Consider the following 23,308-nt stretch of genomic DNA (forward strand, 5'->3'; position numbering starts at 1 on the left):
CGCTCGGGGCAGCTGATAATCAACGTGCCGATCACACAACCCTTCTGACGGCCCCTGACGGTGGCTCTGTGGTCGTCCCTACATCCTGGCACAACTCAGCCCTGCCATGCACATCTGTGTCCTGGGGGAGCCACGCCTGGCCCTTGGGAGATGCTGAGGACATGTCTCCGCTTCTGTAGTGCTCTCCAAGTGATGGCAAACCTTCTGGGTTAAAAAAAAATTTTTTTTTTAAATACTTTTGAGAGACAGAGGGAGACACAGAATCCGAAGCAGGCTCCAGGCCCCGAGCTGTCAGCACAGAGCCCGACGCGGGGCTCGAACCCACGGACCGTGAGATCATGACCTGAGCCGAAGTCGGACGCTCCACCGATTGAGCCACCCAGGCGCCCCCCCTTTTTTAAAATTAAAAATGGACTTTGTAAATTGTTCCCAGAGCTACAGAACTGTAATCTGTCACTGCTCTCTGCTGCGCCAGCTGTCTCCTGGCTGCAAAGTGCACACGCACGAACCCTCCTACCGTCGCCGGCCGTGAAGGAGCTGCGAGGCCCGTCGGCGTCAGGTTTACGTACAGGTCGTGTGACCTCACGTCCACCCACTTCCCGAACTCTGTCTCGTCACCACAAGCAAACCCCGGCCCGGCAGCCGTCACCCCTAACCTCGGCGCCTCCCGCCCCGTGCCCCACGTACTCCCCGCGGGTCTGTCTGCTCCGGGCACCACGTGGGTGGAGCCGCACGGCGCGCGGCCTCTTGCCAGGGGCTGTCCCTCCTCGTGCGGGTTGTGAGGCTCGTCCGGGCCGCGGCCCCCGTCACGGCTGCGCTGCCCCACGACCCAGGTCCGAAGCCCGCTTTCGGGCGTCAGAATAGGATGCCAGAGCGAGCACCCGCACGCGGCGGGTGATGTGCCCGGGGCAGGATCCGGGCCCCTGGGCGCGGAAGGCCCCTGACAGCCTCCCCGTGTCCGGGCAGCCCGCTTGCATGGGGGTGGACCCCCTCCCCCGCCGAGCGCTGTCTCCAGCACAGAGACAGCTTGCCGGATTCTGTAAGCGCAACCCAGCATCCTCGTGCGCCCTTGACCTCCGAGGGGAAACCAGAACATCACGGTCACCGTCTGCGTGCATGCGCCCGAAGGCTCAGGGCCTTCCTGAGGCCTCGTCCTTTGATTTCAGTGTTTTTGACAACAAACCCGCAGACCAGGGTCCACGGGGGGCGACGGAGGCCCGGGGCAGGGAGGGACGGCGGTCTTCGCTCCCCCTTCTGTGGTGTTCTCTGGGCCCCACCAGATGGCCTGGTGTGAGGTCAGGGGTCACCTGTGAGGGCAAATGTCATCCTCTGAGTGCCCGGAGCGGCGGCCTCGCTGCACCCCCCACCGATGACCAGGAAACCTGGGCCCAGCAAGGTCGCAGCACTCGTCCCAGGTCACGCGGCCGGGGCAGGGGTGCTGGGGTTTCCCGTGGAGCCACGGCCGATCACCACACGGGCAGATAAAAGCATCCCGCGTGGTTCTCCGACGGTTCTGGAAGTCGGAAGTCCAAACTCAGTCTCACGGGCTTGCCTGAAGTCAGGCGTGGGTGGGAGGGGTTCTGCCTGGAGGCTCCGGGCAGAGCCACTCCTTGGCCTCCTCCAGCGCCTACAGGCGCCACATCCTTGGCTCGTGTCACTCGGCCTCCGGCCTCATCCCTCCTTCTCTCTGGCCCTGGCCTTCCTGCCTCCCCCATAAGGGCCCTGTGACGACATCGTGCCCAGCCGGTCCTCCGGGGCCACCTCAACATTGTCACTCAACTCAAGCCCCTCTGCCACGAGAGCTCGCACATCCACAGGCCCCTGAGTGGCCATCCAACAGAGAGGGAAACTGAGGCTCGGAGGGGCCAGGCGAGCTGCCCAGGACAGCTGGTGAGTGGCTCGCCCGGGGTCTGAGTGGAGGTGGGCTGCCCGGCCCCCGGGGCAAGGCCACGTTGGCTCTACCCCCAGACCCTGGGGGGCCCGGCGAGGGGGTGGCAGGGGAGATCTGGGGGAGGCGGGCAGGGCGGGCCGCCCTCGGGTGGGGGGCAGGGAGCTGGCAGGGAGGCCGCCCTGGGCCGCGATAGTTGTGCACTCGGACTTAGAGGGGCCGATGCTGGCTGTGTTCTCTTTAAATGTGGAAAGTATTTTTCCTTCAGTAACTAAAGCAGCTCTGTGTTTATACCATCAGCCCCTAAGGTGGGGGCGATGGGAGGGAACCATCTGGAAGACGGGGTTTGCTGTGGAGAAGCTGGCTTCTGTGATGGGGGGGGGGTCTCCCTGGGGCATGGGGGGAGGGGTGTGCGTGCATGCAGCTGTGTGGCCAGCGCGTCTGCCGCCGTTTCGAAAACCTCGCGGGCCCGGCCTCTGTGTGGCTGTTTCTCTGTAGAACGCGGGCCCCGTCTCTCTCAGCCTCAGTTTCCTGATCTGCGCAGTGGGGGCGTGCACCGCTGCCTGGCTGCGTATCTGGAATCGAGATGCTGGCAAGAGTGGCTGCCCTGCTTCTTTTTCCAGATTTTGCTGGAAGCTTCCTCTGCCTTCTGGCCGGAGCCGCGCTGGCCCACAGCATCTGGGTGCCTTCAGCTCTTTCCAAGTGAGGTGATGGAAACCGGGGTCAGGGCTGACGGTCTGCCCGGGGCCCCCAGCTGGGAGGCAGGATGCGGCGGGCTCACACCCTGGCCTCCACTCTGGGAGACCCCGCCCCCTGCTGAAGGCCCGCGGACACACACACACACACGTGCCCACTGTGATGCCCTGAGGTGTCCTGTGTCACCTGCCCCATGGATCCGAGGGTCTGCTGGGAGGAAGGGGTCCTCGGCAGCTCCTCACCTGGAGGCTTGGGGTCCCAGGTCAGGTAGGACAGCTAACAAGGCTCCCCCACGTCTGTCCCAGGTCTTGAACTCCAAAAGGTGCCATCAGCCCGGGGCTGTCCTTCCCCCCTCTGACCTGCTCCTTTCGGACAGGATTTGCTCCTCACTCACTGTCCCGGGGCAAGGCTGCCAGTCCCCACCTTCGTGGGCCACAGCCGGGCCAAGTGTGACCAAGAGTTAAGTCTCGGCCGGACGGTGGGTGGGGTGGTGCTCCCAACAGGAGCGTCCGCGTCCTAACCCCCGGCACCTGTGACTGTGACCGTACCTGGAAACAGGGTCTTTGCAGCGGTGATCAGGTTATGATGAGGCCATGCGGGAGGAGGGTGGGCCCTGAATCCAACCAACCACTGGTGACTTTGTAAGAGGAGGAGGTCAGGACGCAGACACAGAGGACGGGCCACGTGAAGACGCGGCAGAGACTGGAGGGATACGGCCCGAACCAAGGGACGCGGGGGGGCCCCCCGGGAGCTGGACAAGGCAGGAAGGACCCTCCCCAGGAGCTCCGGAGGGAGCCCGGCCCTGCCCCACCTGGATCTCAGACTCGGGCCTCCAGGCTGGGAGGGAGGAGATTCCTGTTGTTTCAAGCCCCCAGTCTGCGCTGTTTTGGTACAGCGGCCCCGGGACACTCCTACGGCTGGTGAGGGCAGGGGAACGGCAGCCCTCCTGGGGAAGCAGAGCTGCTGATACCCGCTCCCCTCCAGGGCACCAAATCCGTGTTGCCTCTTCACCAGGCCAGGCTGCCCCAGCGGCGACCGCGCACGGCAGGCGAGTGCGGAGGGTCCACTCGGGCCTCGGGATCGGCTGTGATGTCGTCGGATCTCTCTGGAAAGCGCAAGGGGGCGTCTGAGGCCCTCCACCTGCTGACCTGCCTTTTCTTCCAGGCTCTTCAGGGGGACAAACCTGCTGGTCCCCAGAGCCCAGGGGCGGCTGCTGTGTCCTGGGCTTCTGCAGAGGGCCCTTGACGTGGGGGAGCGTGAACCCAGGCTGGAGGTCAAGAACGGGGAGGAACGGGGGGCGTGGAGCCCCAGCGGCGAGTCAGGGTGGGCGAGCCGGCCCTCGTTTCTTCTGGAAAGTAGAGACCCTGGGCCCTGCCTCGGGGGTTCGTCCCGGCCGTGAGGTGACACTGTGGAGGGCCCAGGTCGGGTCCGGCTGGGGAGGTCCTGGCAAGCGGCCAGGGCCGGAAGCCTGTGGTCTGGAGGCCAGCAGACAGGGCAGCTGACCCCAGAGCCCCACCCGGGGTGGGGACATCATCTGGAAAAGTGCTCCTGGGACAGGGCCAAGAATCCGTCCCCAGAGACGTCAGCTGGGCACCGGCGAAGGAAGAGTAGAAATGGAATAAAAATCCCTTTTTAGTGCTCTCGGCTGCTAAGTTCAGCACTTTAGCCAGAAATCAGAGCAGAGCGCTCACACTGGCTCCTTCCACACCCCACCTTTCACGCCCCCGCCGCGCCCCAAAGCCCTGGTGGGGGGAGGGTGCCATCTGCCTCCGCGTGGCCGGGCCGTCGGGTGACACTGGATCAGGGGCAGAGCGAGGCCGCGGTGGCGAGGGAAGGTGGGCCGGGCCGGTGGACGGAGGCACGGTCAGGAGGGGCGCGCCAGGCCTGCGGGGCGGGGGGTGGGAGTGCGGCAGCGGCCGCCGGAGAGCTCACTTGCAGAATCCGCCTTCCTTCCAGGCCCTGGGAATTGGGTCAGCACGCGAGGAACTCCAGCCAAGTCCCAGCGAGGCTCCTGAAAAGGACCCTTCGGTGCGTGGCAGCCCCGGGGTTCTCTGTGGATCTGCATAAAACAGACGGTGCGGGGGTCCCCGCGGGCCCGCGAACTGAGCTTGAGTTTCGAAATGTGCATCCGGAGGGGCCTTAGGACCGCTGTCCCAGCAGCCCCTCATTACGGGGGGCTTGGGACCACCAGGGGAGTCGCGTGCCCTAGTCACTGCTATGCACCCAGCTCAGGGCTCCTCGCTCCTCAGCCCCCCCAAACTAGCGCCAGCCTTGGAACGAAAGAGTGGAGCCCGTGACCCCAGCAGCGTTCGCCGGGCCGGGGGATTAGATTTCAGCAAAGATGCACTGTTTCCCCCACCAGCCTCCGGGATAGGACAGGGTGCTGTCCTTGGCTGCTCAAAGGCGGGCGGGTGAAATGATGCGTGACTTCTGAGCCCAGGACTCTACGAAGCAGCTGTATATCCACTGGCCCTGGGCGCTTCTGACCTCGGCCGGGACAGCAGCAAGTCCCGTGCAGTCCACGGGCCATGAAGACCATGGGCGCACCAGAAGTGACCCACAGCCCAGAGCCACGTTCAGCTGAGCACAGTCTAGGTCGGACGCGTTTCAACAGACCCAAAGTTGAGCGAGCGAGAAAAAATGATCACTGCCATATGTCACTGAGACTTTGTGGTTACTTGTTACACAGCCACAGCTGACTGATACAGCCTGGAATCTAGTAAAGACAGAGGGCACAGGAGGGCAGTTAAAATCTGCAGACTGCTTCCTGAATACCAGGCTCTCACAAGGGCAATTTTATTTTATTTCCTCTTTAAAATTAAATTTATTTAAATTTATTTATCTTTTAAGAAACAGTTTGCCCACTGCCTTATGTCAGTACAGCTATTCCCCTGTATTGAGGCTGGGAGGGTTAGCTCAGGTTGGGGAAGTGGCTTGTTCAAGGCCACACAGCCCAAAAGTGCAGAGCTGGGATCTGTCCCCAAAGTGCACGAGCTCAACCACTAAACGGCACCATCCAATCCAGGAGCCACAAGGCACCTGTGGCCATTTGGATTTAATTTACTAAATTAGATGAAATTACACATTTTGTTCTTCTCTCACACCAGGCACCTTTCAAGCGCTCAGAGGTGGCCTGTGGCTGGTGGCTGCGTATCTCTCTCTCTCTCTCTCTCTCACACACACACACACACACACACACACACACACACACACACAAGACCGTCCCGGGGCCCCAGGGAGTTCAGCTGCAGGTGCCGTGTGTGCGTGGACTTGGGAGCGCCCACTGGCCAGCTCGCCCTGAGCCACCGTGTGCTTGCGTCACCCCACAGCCCACCTGCAGGACAGGTGATGAGGAAGATGGGCGTCCTCTCAGGCTCTTCCAGAACCTTGCCAGGGACCCCAGGCCAGTTCTGACGGACACGGCTGTCCCCTCTGGAATGTCGGGTGCAAAGTGTGGACTGCTCCAGGAAATCCCAGGTCCTGGGGCTGAGGTGTGGGCCCAAGGAGAGCCGGTTTGGGAGGGAGCCCCTCCCCGGAGCCCACATGCTTTGGGGGGAACGTCTGGCTGCATCACGGCCTGTGGTGAGCTGTCCCCACGTTCCTCGCGCACGGTGATCACAGGGGCCCAGAGAGGGCGTGGCAACGCCTGAGGGCACACAGCGGCAAGAGGCAGAGCCTACCCGTGGTGCACGTCCTGTGGAAACGCCGCTCTTGTCTCGCGGGTCAGCACCTCCACAGGGCACGGAGCCCGCCTTGGAAGCCGGGGACCGATGCCTTCCTTCCCCGGGAGGAGCTGGTCTCCCGCGTCAGGCCTGAGCCCACAGGAAGCGAACAGTGCTGGCTGGCTCCGCGTGCCCACGGCCCGGCCACCTCACCCGCCACTGGGCAGTGGGGACCCGGGGCAGCCGCCCGCGGGGCTTGTCGGGGGCTGGGGGCTCGGGCTTCAGCCCTGCCCGTCCCTCTGCCTCCCCGGGTACGGGGGGGAGGGCCCCTACCAGGGTCCCCGCCCAGCACGTGCGCCCCGTAACTGCATGGACGGAGGCGGGCAGAGCTGGCCGCGCCCGGCAGCTTCTTGCACGCAGCGTGGTGCAACGAGGGGTCCTGGTTGGGGGCCCGCCCTCGCGGCCCCCGGCGGGCCCTCCTCCCTGTCCTTCCTCTCTCCTGGGGCCGGTCTCATCTCGGTGTGGGGGCTCTCTGAGGGCAGCACCGGCCACGGCCCGAGGCCCTCTGTCCTCTGTCCTCCACAGCCTCCTCCCCGCCCGTCTCGCCCCTCCAGCAGGCCGTCCCTCGTGTCTCCACGTCCACGTGTCAACACTGGGCCAGCCTAACGCCACTCCTGCCCTCGGCTGCCAGCAGCCCCCTGCCCCCAGCACTGCCACGTCCTTGGTCCGTGAGTCCTCCCGACTCCCCGTCGGCTCTCACGCCCCTGTGCCGATACGGGCCGGCCTCTTGCACCCCTGTGTTGGCCGTGTGGCTCCCCTGCCCCAGCACAGGGCAGAGTCCATTCCCAGATGTGCCGCCCGCCGGCCTGCCACCGTTTCGACCCCAAATCCCCCCGTTCCGGCTGTGCAGCGTCCGTCCACAGGAGCAGAGAACACGCTGGAATACCGGGCCGGGGGCATGAGTTTGTGCGAATGGGAGCCGCTTACGCCAGAGCCCCGAGCCGGCTCGTTTTGAGGAAGCGGAAGGGGCCCAGGGTAGAGCCCACCCCCGCCAAACGAGTCAGCAGAGCAGCCCCCCTGCCAAGCGTTTTGGGAAAAACGCGGCTCCCCCTAAGCACACGGCCTCCCAGGTTTCGGGTCCCCCGCGCTTCCTTGTGTGCGGCAGCAGGAAGGAAATGTGATTCTCTGGCCGACTGGGTCTCTCGCTGTGTCTTCCCCAGGGTCCCGCTGCTGGGGACGGTGGGGGTGGCGAGGGCCGGCCCAGGTGTGACCAGGATGGGGACAGGCACGTCCAAGTCTCCCCAGCGCCCTGGCTGAGGGGCCCTGGAACTGGCCCTCAGACCCGGGGCAGGGCGGGCTCCGCGAGGCACCAGCAGCCCCTTGCCTGGAACCCGGAATCCCAGCCCTGGCTCTGCCGTGACCTTCCCGGTGGCCCAGGTGAGTCACTGTCCCTTCTTAGGCCTCAGGGGCCCCGAGGTGGGCAGCAGAGGCCTAGAATGTTCTGCAGACAGGCGCTAGAAGTGGAATGCTCGCAGGGGTTACCTGGAGCACCCGTGCCTGCCTGGAACCGAGAAGGAGCAACGAACTGGGGCTCTATTTGCCGGTCCTTGTCCCCTCACCCCTTCTTCCAGGAAGCCTTCCTGGCCCGGGCCGCCAGCAGGCTCCCATTGCCACACACACACACACACACACACACACACACACACACACACACACGCGCGCGTCATCTCAGGCACGTGACCTGTGTCACGCCGCTGCCCGGCACGGGGACCCCCTGACGCCTGCTGAGAGAACATGCTTCCTGGGTGGGTGGCGGGGGCAGCCGGTGTATCCGCACTAGTGTGCAGAGCGCAGCCGAGATGCCGCCTTGCGCCGGCCCCCTCTCGGCCCCGCAGACTTCGCGTGGGGCTGGGGGTGGCCATCCCGCTCTCGGGGAAGGAAAGTCCCAGGTCCTTGTCACCTCCCGGGGTTGAATTTGAGGCAGGAAAGGGCTCATTTTAACCGGTGACTCCGGCCTCTGGCCACCAGGCCTGGGTCCCTGCCTGGGGTGGGGGTGGGGGTGGGGGTGGGGGAAGCTGGGCGCTGGGAGGGCCACTTCGGCGTGGGGTCGCTGACGGCAGTGAGCACTGAGAGCGGGTCGCTGTCCTTCAGGCGGGAGGTCAGGGGTGTGGGCTCCGCACCGGCCCCGGCCGGCAGTGAGCGCTCGGGGGCCGTTGTGCCCGGCGGGCAGTGAGCGCTCGGGGGCCGTTGTGCCCGGCGGGCAGTGAGCGCTAGGGGGCCGGCGTGCAGACATCTACACGGAACAGCCCGGAGCCTGTTTTGTAAGGCCTGTGAGCTAGGAGCGGTTTTCACATTTTTAAAGGATTGTAAAAAAAAAAAAAAAAAGTGACAGAGGCCATATGTGGCCTGCAAAGCCTGAAAGATTTATCACTCTTTGGCCTTTTACAGGAAAAGTTTGCAACCTTTAGGGTGGAGGAAGGGACTGGGCAGTCAGGCCAGGGGGGAGGGGGTCTTGGGTGGAGGCCAGCAGCTCTGCAGCTGTGGTCCCTGGCCTGGACCCCAGCCCCCACCCCACCCAGGCCCTGGTGCCTCTGGAGGGTCCCACCTCCCCTCCCCCTCCCCCTCCCCCAGGCCCTGGTCCCTCTGGAAGGTCCCGGCCCCCTCCCTCTCCCCATGGCTTCTCTGCAGAGGCATGTAGACAAGCCCCTTAGCCAGCTCTCCCCCAGGCCCCAGCGGCAGCTTCTGTTCCGGGGGCTCTTCCTACAAGGCCCCCCACCAGCTGGGGCCCTGAGTCAGAAGCTCCTCCCTTCGGGCCTCAGTTTCTCATGTGCTTGGCAAGTGGGCTGGCCTCACCCTCCCCGGGGGCCTGTCCAGCTCCAAATGCCCACAGTCTCCCATCCCCAAAGCTTAAGGAGCACCCGAGATTCGTGAGCAGGAAGGGTGCCCGCGGGACCTCAAGCTCGTGGCTCCGACGCCAGGGTCACGACTCCCGGCCCTTCCCGAGCGAGCCCCATGTGTCTTTTCACAAGTGGAGGAGTCCTCTCGACTCGTCATCCAGGCGGGTCTTCTCCGGGCCCCACGGGCGGGTGTGGATCCACGCACACCCTCCTGCCATCTATCTGACCCCCTCCGAGTCGCGTGCCTGACCTGTGGGGTGTGGGAAGGTGGAACCAGGAGGGACCACGGGAAGGGCCCCTGGGAGGCTTGCTGTGGGAGCCCGAGAGCCCTGCCGAGAGAAGAAGGCGTTGCTAAGAGGGGGTCAGGAGGGTCCTGAGGAGGCAGGGCCCCGACCACCTTCCGGAACACGTCCATCCATCCCCTGCCGGGGCTCAGCTGAGCAGGCGAGCGACTGTCAGATGGTGACTGATGCTGACGCCGGGAGCTGCAATCCAACCCCCTGGAAACAAGCCACGGAGCCTCATGGGTGTCGCCTTTACGAGCCTGCTCTCTCCGCTTGCAATCCAGAACACTCTTTCCATTTGGGTCCACGCTGCGTCTCCCGGATCGTAACCCCTAGCATCCAGACACACGCTTTTGCTTTACAGCCTGTTCTTCCTGTAAGAGGAAGAGCTCTGACCACTCGAGACCCCCGTGCTGGGGCCCCCGTGGACAGTGCAGCCACGGCCCCAATTGGTACCTGTCCTGGCAGTGAAGCCGTCTCGGAGCCTCTAGGCCAGCCCGTCTGCCCCTGACCCCCTCAGAGTGACCTTCATCAACACCACCTGAAGAACCATCCTGACCCGTGTGGTTGGTCGGGGGATGCGAGAACACAGGCTGTCACGAGTGCTAAGTTTTGGGGGCGGCTGTTACGGGCAGCGGACCCAACCTGCACTTGACCGCTGCCCACCTTCCTCTCCTGCACGTGGAGCTGACAGGCACACCGACCCAGCCCCGCCACCGACCTGAAACCAAAGCCAAGTCGCATGCAACACTGAACGTTGTGGCTTTTCCAGGGCGCCTGGGGGACTCAGTCGGTGAAGCGTGCAACTTGGGCTCAGGTCCCGACCTCGAAGTTCGGGTTCGAGCCCTGCGCTGGGCTCTGTACCGACAGCCCGGAGCCTGGAGCCTGCCTCAGATTCTGCGTCTCCCTCTCTGTCTGCCCCTCCCCTGCTCACGTTCTGTCTCTCTCTCAAAAATAAACATTAAAAAAAATACAGAAAAACACAGTCGTGGCTCTTCCAGGAGCGGCTCTGACGTGCCATCTCCCGCAGGTGGAATGACGCCGTCTGCAACCCCGAGGGGACAGCAAGCGCCCCTGTGATCGGGCTTTGCGGCTCCGCTGGGCACTCGGTCCTCCGGGGTTTCCCTAGAAGTCGCAGCTGCCTCCAGCCCCCACCCGGGGGCCCCGATGATCGTCCACGTGAGCCGGGGCTGGGGGTGAGGCCCGGGCTGCGGAGGCAGTGAGGGACACAGGGAGGGGCTGAGGGCCGCGCGGACAGGGCTGCGGGAGCGCTTTGTGGAGCGACTGGCCGCTACCAGGCATCATCGTTAGCGGTGGCGGCCCAGCCCGAGCTGATGACTTTGCCAGGACAGAGCTGAGTGCAGCCACAGACCGACCGGGGAGGCCCAGAGGCCCTGGAGAGGCCGGGAGGCTGATGGCCAGCAAAAGCTTCACTCCCACTGCAGGACGCGCCCCCGCCCAAGCGAGCGCAGAGGCGGGCGGAAGCACGTCGTGTCCCTGCACCTGGGCCGCCACGCCGGCAGGCCGCAGAGGTCTCGGGCTCGGGGCCAGAGTCCCCGGCTCCGGCCTCACCTGGGCCCAGTTTGCCCAGGGGCCTCAGGCCTTGGCACCTGGGCGGATCATTCTTCGTGTCTCTAGGGTTCACGTCCACCCAGGGCCTGTGGGCGTGCCCTTCCTTACAAATGAGGTCTTTGCGGATGAAATGGAATTAGGGGCAGGGCACTGAGGTGGGGCGGCCTCATCCAAAGACTGGTGTCCTCACAACAGGGGACACACAGGGGCGAGGCCGCGGGAGGATGGGTGCAGACACTGGTCATGGCCGTGGCGTCCGAGGACCGCGGGCCGTGCCAGGAGCTGGAAGGACTCCCGCGGTGGCCTCCAGAAGTGGCGAGAACACAGCATGTATAGGGGGGGGTCTGTGCTCTGAGACAAAGGGGAACGAGGGGGTGCTCGGAGACCCCACCGCCACGGGCAGCGCGGCCGCGCTCCTGGAGGGAGACGCCACCCAGGCGGTCCCAGGAGGCCGCTGCAGATGACCAGTCAGGGCTCCAAGGGCACACAGGTGCCACGGGAGGGAGCCGGTGGTTGGGTTCCGCTTCCTAGGACCGTGGCCCCCTCCCCTGGTTATGCTGAGGCGGCTCTGGCCCCTTGCCTGCTGTGTGGAGGCCACGGCGGGACCACGGGCCACGGAACGCAGACCCTGGTGGGGGCTGGCTGAAGAGGGACACTCATGACATGGGGTGAGGGGAGCCAAGAAGCAGGGTGACATCCAGAGCGGGCGAGGCCGCGAGCGGTGAAGAGCTATCCTGAGATCGTGACCTGAGCCAAAGTCGGACGCCCAACCCACTGAGCCGCCCAGGCGCTCCTGGGTTGGCGGGTATTTAAACGCCTTGACCCGGAATCCCACCCAGAGAAGTGGGTCGGGAATGGGGAACCCCAAGCACACGCGGGGTGCCGCAGCGCCCTTCACGACACGCCCAGGGGCTCCACTTCTGGACGAGGTTGAGCCAAGTAACCCGACAGGCTCTTCAGAAACCCGCTACGTCTCGACGGCCTTTCACGACCCGGCAGATGAGTGCGTGTGCATGTGGGAGAGAGCAGGGCGCCCTGGGACGTCCAAGGGACCCAGTCCTGCTTCACCCGTACCTGACGGTATCTCAAGTCTTCATTCTCCCAGGAAGAGGGGGGAGAAGTTTGAGACGCGGAGCAAAGCTTTGCAAACGTCCTGCCTGCCTTCCCTTCACACACTCGCCCGTCTCCAGAGTCACGCTGACCTTGCACGGTCACACATCCTCCCACTCAGCTCCTCCCTCCGCTCCCGGGCCCACAGTGTTGGACGAACAGAAGCTTCTTCCTCCCGGAAGGTGGGCCGATGCAGCTGAGAGGGTCTTGCAGAAATGCCCGTTCCCGGCACGTTTCCACCCCTGGGTCCGTCCGACTGGAAGGAAATAGCCCAGGTTCTTAGCTGTCGCCCTGAGTCACCAGGCAACCCCTCTTCCATGACCAGCAAATTGAGAACCCTCTCTGAGCCGGCTGCACCCACTGGTCCCCACGACTGGGCAATGAAGTCACATCCCAGGTGGACCTGAGGACGCCCGTTTTGCCCTGAAGGCCACAGTGCGGCCGGCTGTGTGACCCAGGCCCCGCCTGGCTCCTTCCACTGAGGCTTGCGGCCGAGTCGCCAAAAAGAGGGGGGTGATGACAGCTCGCACGGGGGATGGCCACACCTGCCGGGAGCAGAGCCCAGTGGCTCTGAGGGCGTGGGAAGGGCTACAGGCTGGGAGGCAGGACTCCGGGGCCTCGGGTGCCCAGACTGAAGAGGCAACCCGAGGCCTTAGTCTTCTTGTCTGCGGAATGGGGTAACAGTGCCCACGTCAAAGGGGTTTTGTGCAGATCCCCCATGGGAGAACGTTCCTGGAGTGACGGTCCCGGGCACCGGTATTGGAGAGGATCCCGCCATCCCTCCCTCCGGCCTGCCGCTTCGTGAGGCACAAGCCGCAGGGTTCGGTGCGGAGGTCTTCCCTCATCACTGAGGCGGTGCCTTCCCATCGCCACCCCCTACGCGCACCCCTGGTGGCCGCCTGCAGGAGGCGCACGGAAGGGTTCGTCCTACTAATGGCCCCTCGGGCAACCAGACTCAGCAGGACCCGGCGCCAGCCCCAGCGAGGCTTTGTCAGGCCGGGCCCGGCGTGCAGGCGTCCGTGCGGCCGAGAGAGCCGCCAGGGGCTGGGTGCCGATGCCGTGCCGACGGCTGTGCCAAGGGTCCCCACGGGTGCTTGTGGGCCCCAGGCACGGCGGCCAGCCCCCCACATGGACGGCGTCACCCTCCCGCAACGATCCGCAGCATTCTTGGACACCACACGGACACCCGACCCCCTGACGCCTCCTGGGACGGCGCATGTGGAATGCTGTGCTCTATGACTCATTTTCCATCCCTCATCTGTCAGAAAGGCAGTTGTTTGTTTCCGAAATACTCTCTCCGTGGCCCTGCTGGTGACACTGAAACACGAAAGAAGGGGTGGCGGGAGGCCCATCCCCTGTGCCGGTTCCCAAAGCCGCGACTCCTCCCCCCGCTGAAAGGGGCTCGGGAGCCCCAAGTGCCCGCGCCAAGGGGGGGCCGTGGCCACGGGGGCAGGGCTAGGGCCAGCGGCAGTGACCAAGGCGCCTCCACTCTGGACCTCAGTCTTCCTGCGGCCAAAGAGGGACCATCCCCAAATCCTGTGACCTGAGGTTCCAGGACTCACGGGTATGTCCACAAGGCAAATGCGAATGATGTGATGGTGGTCATGGCCGGGGCTCCCTCAGGTTGGGCCTGTTGGGCAGGGACGGAGCCTTACCTGCGTGCCCAAGCGTGGTGCCCAACAGAGGCAGGTGCAGGGGTGTAGGTGCCACGTTTAGCAGGGATGAATCGCCTGCCGAGTGAGCACAGCACGTACAGCCTGGGGCCTTGGTGGAGTGGCTGGCACTCAGCCTCAGTTTACCCCTCTACCAAATGGGCACGAAGAGCCCCTATTTCATAGGACTCCTGTGGGGGGGGAGCCAGACAATGGGGGTGTGGGGCCGCCATCCCCATGCTTCTCCCTGGTTTTGCCAACTCTTCTTAATTGGGGGGTGGTGAGTGAAAAATTATGGTGGAAAACGATGGAAAATGGCCCCAAATAAGGGCAAAGGCCCCACAGGTTGGCCTTGCCGACGCCCACTCCCAGAAGCCAGTGCGAAATTCCTAAGCAGGAATGTCGGCCCCTCTCCCCTGCCCCACCCCCCTAGCCGAAGTGCCAGCCCGGGGAGAGGTTCAGGGAGAGCTACGGGCATGTGGCAGTTAGGACAGGCCAGGACTCTGCTGGGACACGGACGGTGGGCCCTGAGGCCCAGTGTCGGGTCAAGGAGCAGGAGGCCTTCCTGGGTTCAGGCAACTCGGAGAGGAGTCTGGAAATCAGGCTCTGGGCGACCACCTGCCCCAGTTGGCCTGGAACGAAGGGGGCTCCCGGGGCTACCAGTTTTCAGCGTAAAAGCCGGGCTGGCCGGTCACCCTCAGGCTGTGGTCTCGCTCCGCCAGCTCCATTTGGGCATCTCATACCCTCCTGAGGCCACCCGTTGGCTGAAGGGACAAGATCAGACCGCAGATGGCACCTGGGCCTCGTCCCAGCCCTGCGTTGGCCGGGCCGCAGGGGATCCTGGGAGAGGAGGATGCTCCGCCCCCGGCCCAGGTGCAGCCACTCCCCGGAGGCGGAACCGTCCACGGTGACGTCCGCGATTAGGTGGCTGTAAGATGCCATCTGGCTCTCCGTACGCCTCTCGGGAAAACTCAAGGGGCTCCGGTGATGGTGGTTTCATCGGAGGCTCGAGGATGCCTCACCGGAACCCTCTGGGCGACTCTGCCCCCACGGCCCTGGGCGCCGCAGCGGGAGGGTCCCGCGAGCCCTCGGCTCCGGTCCGCTCCTCGGCCGGGCTGCCGGCCCAGGGTCCCCACCTGGACAGCTGTCACTTGTGCACTGCCCGCGTGGGGCAGGGGGGATGGAGAAGCCCCCCACCCCATCTTCGAGGGGGCCGGCCTCCTGCCGACCTTGTGCATGTCTCCGCACCCCGGTGGCCCCGGGGGCCCCTCTGTAGCCGGCCCATCTCCCAGGTCTTGGAATTTCCTCGTCAGTGTGTAAGCAGCCACGGTCCCTTGGAAAAGGAAAGGCCCACTAACATCCCACACGACAGCCCCTCCTGGGACGAAGAGCTTCCTCCCACAAGCCAGGAGTCTCCTCAGATATGTCTGCGCTCGCGGAGCAGGGTCGGGGTTTTCTTGCGGCTCACAGACACTGGCAGGGCCCGCTGTCCTGAAGCAGCCGACAGAGCCCACGGAGGGCTGCCCGGAGGCGGTGCCAGGGGGGAAGGGGGGGGCACACCCCCGTTATGAGGGCCACACAGAAACCGCCCTGCGTGGGCTCCCACCCCTCGGAGACCTGGCCACACAGACCTGGGCGCAGCCGGCCTCCGAGGACACGGGGGTAACTCCGGCCACTCGCCTCCCCGGACTCGGGGTTGCAGCCGGTCCCTCCCCGCGCCCATGCCCCGCGCTCAGGACCCGCTTCTGCACTGGGGTCTCTGCCGCAGGCAGGTCTCCGCCCGGGCCATCCGCCCACCCGGGAAAGTGAGAGGCTGATCCCGGCTAGCAACTCCTAAATTCTTTGAATTCCCTCCTTCCGGCAGAATTCCCAGTTATTTTGCCAAAGCGAAGAGCGGAGGGGAGGCTGTGACCTCCCCATCGCCCGGCCCGGCCGCCCCTGTGCTGGACGCCTGGCGCCCACCCCCCAGCTCAGCTCCCGGGAGGCACACGTGCCAGCGGCCATATTCCTTCGCTTGGGACTCTCACGCTTCCTTTTGTGACGTGAAGACAGCCGGGGCAACATGCGGCGGGGAGGAGGAGTCGAGCTTCCGTCCTACCACGTGGAACACTGTCGACAGCTTAGGGCTTATTATCACTCTCTTAGTTTGTATATTCTTCAGGACCTGGGGTGCGTGCTGATGGCACGTGAGAACATTCTGGAAGGCGGGGGCTGCCTGGGGCCTCCCCGCCCAGCGGGGGCGTGCTCCCGGCCCAGGCCTTCCAGGAGAGGCAGGAGACGAGGCTGGTGGTGCGCACCTGCCGTCGTTCCAGGGGGTCTGGGGAGACAGCCCCGGGACCTGCCAGAGGTGAACGACTTTTTATTGAGATATAATTCACAGACTGTCCAAATATCCCTTTTGAAGCGCGCAACTCGGTGGTTTTTAGTATGCTCGTGATGTGCAGCCCTCACTGCTGTCAAATTCCAGAACGTTTCCATCATCCAGAAGAACCCCCACACCCCTTTGCCGTCGGTCCCATTCCCTGCCCCAGCCCCTGCGGATCCTTGTTCTGCTTTGTGTCTCTGCACATTTGCCTCTCTGACACTGTGCAGGAATGGAATCCGACAGCGTGTGGTCCTCTGCGTCTGGATTCTGTCACGTGGCACCGTGTGTCTGAGCTTCATCTGTGCCGTAGCCCCATCAGGCTCCATTCCTCTTCGTGGCTGAGTCGTGTGCCACCGTGTGGACGTGCTTCGTGGCTGTCGTGTCCCACCCTGTGGACGTGCTTCGTGGCTGAGTCGTGTCCCACCCTGTGGATGTGCTTCATGGCTGAGTTGTGTGTCACCATGTGGACGTGCTTCGTGGCTGAGTCGTGTGCCACCGTGTGGACGTGCTTCGTGGCTGTCGTGTCCCACCATGTGGACGTGCTTCGTGGCTGAGTTGTGTCCCACCCTGTGGATGTGCTTCATGGCTGAGTCATGTGCCACCGTGTGGACGTGCTTCGTGGCCGTCGTGTCCCACCGTGTGGACGTGCTTCGTGGCTGAGTCATGTCCCACCCTGTGGATGTGCTTCGTGGCTGAGTCGTGTGCCCCCACATGGATGTGATTCGTGACTGAGTTGTGTGTCACTATGTGGACATGCTTCGTGGCTGAGTCGTGTCCACTGTGAGGATGTGCTGCATTTGGTTTATGATCAGTTGATGGACATCCTGATGGTTTTTGGTTCTTGGCTTGTGACACGCTCTCAGAGCATGCTGGGTAAGTTCTGAACCCCCCGGGGCCTTGGGTGAGCTCTCCTGCTTTGGACCCATGAAATTTTAAACCCAAATGCTGTCTAAGAATTTTTTCCTCGACTCCGTGGAATAGCTGAGAGACTGGTTATTTCCAATGAGAACCAATTTCCAGCCGGAGTGACCAGCCTGCCACGTTGTCTGGGACTGAGGGGTTCCCAGGACGCAGGTGCACTTGGGAACCCCATCCTGGGACACGTGAACGCTCACTTCCGAGCCAGGACCTCTGAGGACCACGGGGACAGGCCCCCGGCCCGCTCCTCCCTGAGGACCCGGCGTTCAGCCGGGGGACTCAGTCTCCCCCACGCGCCCCAGCCGCCCGCACTGCCTGCTCTGCTCCAGCTCCGCCGTGCCGGGGCTCCTCGAGGGTGACCCCACGGGGTCTCGACAAGCGATTACTGCCGGGATTAAATCGCATCCTCCCTTCCTATCTGCCAGCTGTCTCCACATCTGGACCCATGCTCCCCAGACCTTCCCTCTTGTGGCTGTGACACGAGCTCTGCAGAGCTCAGGGAGCAGAGCCCCGTGGAGAGTCCAGGCCCCCAGCTCCACCCTGCCACCCCCACCCCCGGCGCGCCCAGGTCACAGCCGCGCGGATGCATCTTCGGTGGCCCCCTGCTACTGGAATTGACGGTTACCATGCGGAGCCTGGACCCCAGCTCCAGGTTTCCGATCGGGGGTCGGGGGCAGGGCCGGGACACTCGCACGTTAACAAAACACAGGAAGTTTGGAGGCGGGCAGTCTGCTCCAAAAGACCCAGCTACGGCCGAACCCCGGGGTGCGTGGAGGGCCTGTCTGCCGTCGGCCCCCACCCCCCCCCGCCCTTCGCGGCTGCGATGCTCTGGCCGGGTGCACGTCGTCTGCACCCACCTCCCCGTCTGGGCTGCTCCGAGCCTCTGGAAGCCTCCCGTCTCCTCCGCATGTCTAAGTTCCAGCCGAAACGCACGAGTGCTCGCTCTGGCTGGAAGCGAGCCCTCCCTGGGCGCGTGCCAGTGCCCGCGGGCCCCGGCTCCCGAGGTACGTCCAATTCCTTTTTATTTCTCTCATCTGGCGCCCACCACCTGGCAGTTGTCGTAGGAGTAACTGCGGCTGTCCCTGAGGGAGTGTGGTACAGCTGCTGCCCATGCTCTTCTTCTGGAACTTTCCGTGGGCCCTGGCCCAGAGGAAGACTCCATCTCCCAGTTTCTCTAGAGACCTGATGGGCGCGTGCCTGGTTCTGACCAGCGTGTGGAAGTGACGTGTGTGACGCCAGGTGCTGCCCTCCTTTGCCTGCCCCTGGGTGTGGGGGAGCAGAGAAGAGCTGTGATGGCAGGAGCTGAGGCAGCTATCTTATGCCACGAGGTAAAGCTGGGGGTTGAAGAAACAAGAGCGTCAGGGAGGACCAGGGTCCAGGACACCTTGGATGTGCTGTGTCGGCCCTAGGCGGTATCCGCTCGGACTGCTCAGCAGAAGAAGTCTCCTGCCGCCGTTGCATGGGGCCCCGGACGTACTCATGTCAGCGGCAGAACCTTCACGTTAACCGACACGGCCAGGCCCCGGGCAGGGGGGCCCAGCGACATTGTCTAGGGGCTGCACAGGAGGCACGATTATTCCCATCATCCCAGGCCGAGTGGCACCGAGGAGCCTGACCCAGCCAGGCAGTCTCGGTGTCTCCAGCTGAGTCTCAGTCCCGGCACTGGTGGGCACCCCCGCAGCCCACCGTCTCTCCTAGCGGAGGAACCTCCGCTCCATCCAGGGCCCAACCTCCGCACGGCCCAGGCCAGGGGACGGGCCCAGCGCTCCAGGCCAGGCACGGTGTGAGAAGGGGCACCCCTTCCCCGTGCACGGCCGAGAAGGAGAACCCCGACCACAGCAATCCTGTCTCCACAAACCTACCCTGGGGATCGCGAGCCGCCCACTCGGGAGGCCTTGCCCTGTGTGGGCTCCGGGCCCCCCCGTGATGGGATGGACACGGTGCCCGTGAGGAGCCCACTGCAGGGGGAGGAGACACATGTTTCCCTGCGGGGCCTTGGCGCCCACCATGGGGACAGGGAGGGAGGGAGGTGGAGGGGTGGGGACAGAGCTCCAGCCGGGGGGATGACGGGATCTGGAGACGGACGGCGCACAACGGTGCGGGTGGACGCGATGCCCCTGAGCCGTGCGCTCAAAAATCACTGAGATGGTTCGTTCTGTGTTACGCGTGCTTCACCACAGAAAATCAACCCCAGACGCTGCCCAGCAGGGCTCGGTTTCCAACGCTCTCCGTGAGCCACGGTTCTAGTCTGTGAGACTGTGCGCTGCCCTGGGAAAGGGTGGGTCGCGGGCAGGAGGGTCCTGTCCCCTGGGGCCCCGGCACGAGCCGGGCGCGCAGGGGCCCGGAGAGCGTCCGCCGCTAACACGGAGGACCTGACTCGACCCGGGTTCCGTGTCAGACTCAGCCGTGGCCGCGCCTTCGGGTGGGAGGCGGCGGGACCCTGAGTCACCGCCCCACATTGGCGTCCCTGCTCCCCGCTCCTGTTGGCGCCATCGGGGCACGAGGTCACGGCCTGGCTGGACTGGGCTGTGTGGGCGGGGGGGAGGCGTGGGGCCGTGATGTCGGGAGCAACGGCCACCACGGGCAGATGAGGCTCACGGGTGCCACCGCTGCGGGCACAACTGCTGGGTGCCGAGGTGCCGAGGCCCGAGGGGTCTAGGAGGGCACAGGGCTCCGCCCTCTCCTCTGTGGGCCCGCCTGCGAGGGGGCGGGGGAGGGCGCTAGGGTAGGTAGGGTTCCATCAAGGAAGGGCGTGTGCGGGGCCCGGGGGACCTGGGTGGCCTGGCTCCCTGCAGGTTTGCGGGGTGGCCCTGGGGAAGGAAGGCCTTGCTGCATCAGGACCAGCAGCCTTTGAGGCCCCTCCTGGCTCAGGCTCCGGGGACCCGGGCCACTGACCATCGTGCCCCCTGGTGGCGGCGGTGGGGCCTCACCTTCTCCTGGACCCCGGGACTCCCCGGCCCTCGCGCCTGACTGGAGAAGCATGTCCACTGCCGTTTGGGCATAAAATGAGAACAGATGTTTTAAGAGAAGCCGTGAGACTCCCTCGTGGTCCCAACAGCCGCCTCCGCGGGGTCTGGCAGGACATCCCGGGTCCGAGCCCAGTGCCTGATTCCCAGAGGGGCGAGCGGGGCCTGCTCGTAGGGACTGTGGTCACAGATGGGACTCGGTCACGGGAGACAGAGGATGTGGGGCCGCGGAACGGCCGTCTCTCAGCCAAGACGCAGCGGTTTCTGTGAGGATGGAAATTTCTAGGTCTGCACCAGCCACGTGCGGCAGCTCAGGACACAGTCGGTGCGGCACGACAATATTATCAGGTTCTGGGGAACTGAAGCACAAGGAGCCCCGCGTGGCCACGGTTGGTGGCCAGCGCCGGGCGTGGTTTCTCACTACAGCGGGTGCAGGGACGGACAGAGGGCCCGCGGCTCCCGGGCTCTAGGCTCGATCCCGGCTCACAGGGTGCAAAGGTCGGGGTTACGTCAGTCTGACCAGCCTGTCATCCCCAGTGATTCAGTCAGACACTCATCTGGGTGTTGCTGTGGAGTATTTGGGAGTGTGGATAACCATCAGTCGACCCTAAGAAATGGCTCTCCATAGCGCGGGTGGGCCTCGCCCCATCAGGCGAACGTCTCGAGACTACACACTGAGATTTCCCCGAGGTGAAGCAATCCAGGCTCGAGACCGCAGCGTCACCTCCTGTCAGTGGGTCCCGCCTGCCCTGTGGATCCGGGACTTGCAGGGACACAAGCCTGGTCCCTGTGACTTCCCAAGGGGCCGGCTTCGTCCCGGGGCTGCTTGGATCAGCCCACCTCTTTCCCTGACCTCTGCCCGTCGGGGATCAGGTCTGCCAGACACGTCTGATGTTGGAAGATCAGGTCGCCCCTTCAGCCCTTGCCGGAGCGCTCCTTCCGTCGGTCTGCGCGGGACAGGTCCCAGCCCGTCTATCCTCCCTGGGGGCCTCCTCTCCCCACGGCCCACACTCCCTCGCAAGCAGGGCCGAGAGGGGGGCCCCGCTCTGCAGCCCGGTCGGTCCGGGGCAAAGTGAGAGGCCCCCGCGCCCAGCACTGCAGAACGGCCTCCAACGGCAGCCGTGGCACGCCTGCCCCCTTCCGCTCACGCGCCCGGCCGTCCCTGCACACGCGTCCCCCTCCATCCAGACGCTCTGCCACTTGCAAAGCCCTGGGGCCCGATCATACCCTCTGTTGACTCATGTTGGGCACAGCCACCCGCGAAATCAAAGATGAGTCGGGCCAGCACCCTCAGGTGACACCCAAGGCCATCTGGCCACGTCTCCAGGCCGTTCGTGGGTGAAAGGGTCGACCAGCTGGAGAGTCATTTTATCGTTGTTTTGTTGTTTTCCTAAAAACACCAGAGGTGGGACTAGCCACCCTCTGCCCCCCATCACTGTCTTCCCACGAGGAGGTTGCCAGCCAGCCCGAGGCTGGGGACGTCCGCTCACTAAACGTGGACAGAAAGGCATGTGGCCAAGAAGCCAACATCAAATTCAAGACCCCCGTGTCCCTGCGCAGAAACTCACGGTCACTGTGCGTTAAAAACGATCATGAAAGCAGACGGCATCACCGTCAACGATAATTATCACCGTTAAATACGTGCTTTCCATCAGGAGGGCGATGCGACAGCAGAGACATTTTGCAAACGACATTCAAACCCTTAATCTCCTCTGGGGTGTATGAAACGGATCCGCTAACACTCTTAGTAAGCGTGGATTACGCCCCCACGGCCTTTTGACTTAATACACCTCCAACGTTTCACATCGTGCTGCACACGCCCCGTGGCTCGGAGTGAGGGGTCCGCCCCGTGGACGGGGCGCTCTGTGCTGTGCTGGGTGTCCTGCTGGGTGTGGAGGGGGCTCCCCTCCTTCACTATAAATAACACTGCTTGGAATGTCTTCTAGCACATTCTTTTCCCTCCTATGTACAATTAGGACTTTTTAGCAATAAAGATAAGCGATGATGATACTGTCTGTCTTGAAAGCATTTTTTGTTTCTTTGTGTCTCGAGCAGGAGCCTTGGGAAGGACAGTCTCAGAGGAGCGTTCCGCCTCTGGTCCTTGACCCGCTGCACAAATTCTGGCTTGTGGGACGTCGGTGTCTCCCCGTGCAGGGTGGAAATGGTCCCGCGCCCCGTTGGTGTTGCCGGAAAGCTCCCAGCCAGCCAGCGTCCACGTGGGCGCAGGGTGCCGAGGCTTCCCCGGGGCAGTGCTCCTGAGGAGGGACAGTGGGCGGAGGGGAGGAGGGGTGGGGGCTCGTGAGAGGGAGGCGGCACTGAGACAACGACCTTCTCGCCTCTGACCAGCACTGGAAGTTTTTGCGAAAGGAAGGGGGATTGTTGGCAACACCCAGGGGCCACGGGTGTGGTTGGCACTCTCCCAGCTGGTCGCCTCCCCCGGGGAGGCCTCAGAAGGCCCGCCTTCCTCCCCGGGCTCGGCTCGGCCGGAAAGGACTCCCAGCCCCTGCGGGGAAAGCCCCTCCGGCCCCACAGGTCCCGTTTGGGGAACACTGGGCTCCAGTCCCGCCGTCTCGAAGGCCCCCCACCTGACTTGGGGCCCCCAGTGTGGGCAGGAAGACGGGGTCACGTGCTCACCCTGCCTGGATGCCCCGCATCCTTTATCCTTGTGCCTCCCAGCAGCCAGAACCCCAAATCCAGCATGCTGGTGCCCAAGGATGCACACAGTTGTGCGTCCCTGCAAGAACCCCAGAGGCCAAGACTCACAGCCCCCCATGAGAGCCGGGCCACAGACAACGGGGCCCTGCCGTGAGGCCCACCCAAAGCACCGGCTGCCGGGCCGCCTGGCGCCCTTACGCGGGCACGTCCCGTTTCCCCATAAGCCCGGACTCCCTCCCTACAGCCGTCAGCTCATCCCTGGGTCTGCTCAGCTGATGGCCACAGGACCATCGCGGCCGGGGTGGGATGACCGCGTGAGCGTGTGACCGCTCCGCGACCTGCGGGGCTCCCCCTTTGGTGCCGGCCCCTCCCGAGGGGCCCCCTGGACGCTTCTACGCAGACGTTTCCCTTCCTTTTCCAAACACGGTCCCGTCAGACACTCCCTCTGGCACAGCAGCGGCTGAACTCCGGGGTGCTGGTCTCGCCCCGTCGGTCACACAGCCGGGGAGAGCCGTGTGCGTGGCCACCCGTCAGGCCCAGGCGGGTCATCTGTGGGAACGGAGATGCCTCCCGGACGCCCCCGCCATCGGCCAAGCCTGCCTTTCTAATGGGCCGGGCGGGGTGGGCGGGGGAGGTCACCGGG

General features: G+C 64.4%; 1 protein-coding gene across 1 annotated transcript in view; it reads right to left on the reverse strand.

Moving 5' to 3' along the window:
* The window catches only part of LOC128313296 (collagen alpha-1(I) chain-like), a 51,869-nt gene extending 31,843 nt beyond the window's left edge, over nucleotides 1-20,026 (reverse strand). The window contains exons 1-4 of the mRNA XM_053211058.1: nucleotides 19,975-20,026; nucleotides 19,502-19,741; nucleotides 8,342-8,516; nucleotides 5,919-6,016 (exon numbers count right to left, since the gene is read on the reverse strand). Of these exons, the coding sequence (XP_053067033.1) occupies nucleotides 5,919-6,016; nucleotides 8,342-8,516; nucleotides 19,502-19,741; nucleotides 19,975-20,026 (565 nt within the window). The remainder of the gene's footprint in view (nucleotides 1-5,918; nucleotides 6,017-8,341; nucleotides 8,517-19,501; nucleotides 19,742-19,974) is intronic.
* Nucleotides 20,027-23,308: the final 3,282 nt, after the last annotated feature.

This window comes from Acinonyx jubatus, chromosome E2 (assembly GCF_027475565.1).
Source record: "Acinonyx jubatus isolate Ajub_Pintada_27869175 chromosome E2, VMU_Ajub_asm_v1.0, whole genome shotgun sequence".
Taxonomy (NCBI): Eukaryota; Metazoa; Chordata; class Mammalia; order Carnivora; family Felidae; genus Acinonyx; species Acinonyx jubatus.